Source organism: Triticum aestivum, chromosome 2D (assembly GCF_018294505.1).
Source record: "Triticum aestivum cultivar Chinese Spring chromosome 2D, IWGSC CS RefSeq v2.1, whole genome shotgun sequence".
Taxonomy (NCBI): domain Eukaryota; kingdom Viridiplantae; phylum Streptophyta; class Magnoliopsida; order Poales; family Poaceae; genus Triticum; species Triticum aestivum.
The window spans coordinates 306112638-306113817 of NC_057799.1; the positions used below are offsets into that span (position 1 = coordinate 306112638).

Below are 1180 nucleotides of genomic sequence, written 5' to 3' on the forward strand. Positions count from 1 at the left end.
AAGACGTCCAATTGAGTACGCATCAGTATACACGAACATGCATAGAGATGATAGTGTCTATGGTTTACGGTGGACAGATACTTGATTTATCTCAGGATAATAATAACACAATGTGCATGCTAGTTTGCTAGGCGTCATTGCATTACATTGTTGGTCTGATCTGATGGCTAGTATCCCTCCACTCTCTAACTAGATAAGCGTCACCTACAAAAACAAACACACGCAACTGACAAGGCTAATTGAGCTTTCCTTGTTAACTATATCTACATCTCACTAGCCAGTGAAGCTCAACACACCATGCAACGCACAGCCACAGCCACAGGCACGGCACAAGAAAAGAAAAGACGACCAACACACAAAGTAAACGCCGTCGTTGATCACCACCACCATCAGTTCCGGCCGGCCGGCGAGACAGCAAAGCAATGCAGCTCGCGGCTCAGAGCCAGAGCGCGCCGGCGTCCTTGAGGAGCGGGACGAGCGTGCCGTTGATGTGGCACGCCATCACCTTCTCCACGCCGCCCAGGAGCCTCCCGCCGACGAACACCACGGGCACTGGCGGCTGCTGGTGGTGGCCGGCGCCGGGTCCGGGGGGCAGCAGCTGCGCCAGCGCCGCCTGGATCTCTCGCCCGGCGCCGCCCATCTGGTCCAACTCGTAGACGGTGGGGCCGACCCCCAGGCCAAGCAGGAGGCGCTTGACGACGTGGCACATGCAGCAGCCGCTGGCGCTGAAGACGACCACCGCGTTGCCGCTGGCCATGCGAGCCACCCGCTCGTACACCGCCGCCTCCTCCGCCTCCGCCATGATGCCGCCGCCCACCACGCCCTCCACCTGCTGCTGCATCCTCAACATCTTGGCGCCTCCTTCTCCCTCCCCGGCCTAGCCTAGCTAGCTAGTGAGAGTGTAGTTAATTGTTTGTTGGCGCAGTGCAAGGGAACGAGGATGAGGAACAGGGAGCGGTGGACGTGCGTTTATATAGGAGAGGCGGACAGGTCGAAGGGTGAGTGTGTCTCGAATGGAAGTGTGATGGGAGAAGGGAAGGGAGTATACGGGGGTGGGGTGTGGGGGGTCAAAGAGACATGGATCGCTTTTGGCAGAGCTGGTCGCGAGCTCCGCAACGAACCCGGCACACTCTAGCCACCACTACTCCACCCCATTCCACTACGGTTACAAGAGATGAGA

The 1180-nt window shown here is 58.1% G+C and overlaps 1 protein-coding gene across 1 annotated transcript; it reads right to left on the reverse strand.

Annotated features, from left to right (window-relative positions):
- Window positions 1-227: 227 nt before the first annotated feature.
- On the reverse strand, window positions 228-953 carry LOC123049250 (glutaredoxin-C9). The gene has a single exon (XM_044472197.1). It carries the CDS (start codon window positions 848-850, stop codon window positions 437-439), a length of 414 nt encoding a protein of 137 aa, XP_044328132.1. The 5' UTR covers window positions 851-953; the 3' UTR covers window positions 228-436.
- Between the last annotated feature and the right edge of the window lie 227 nt (window positions 954-1180).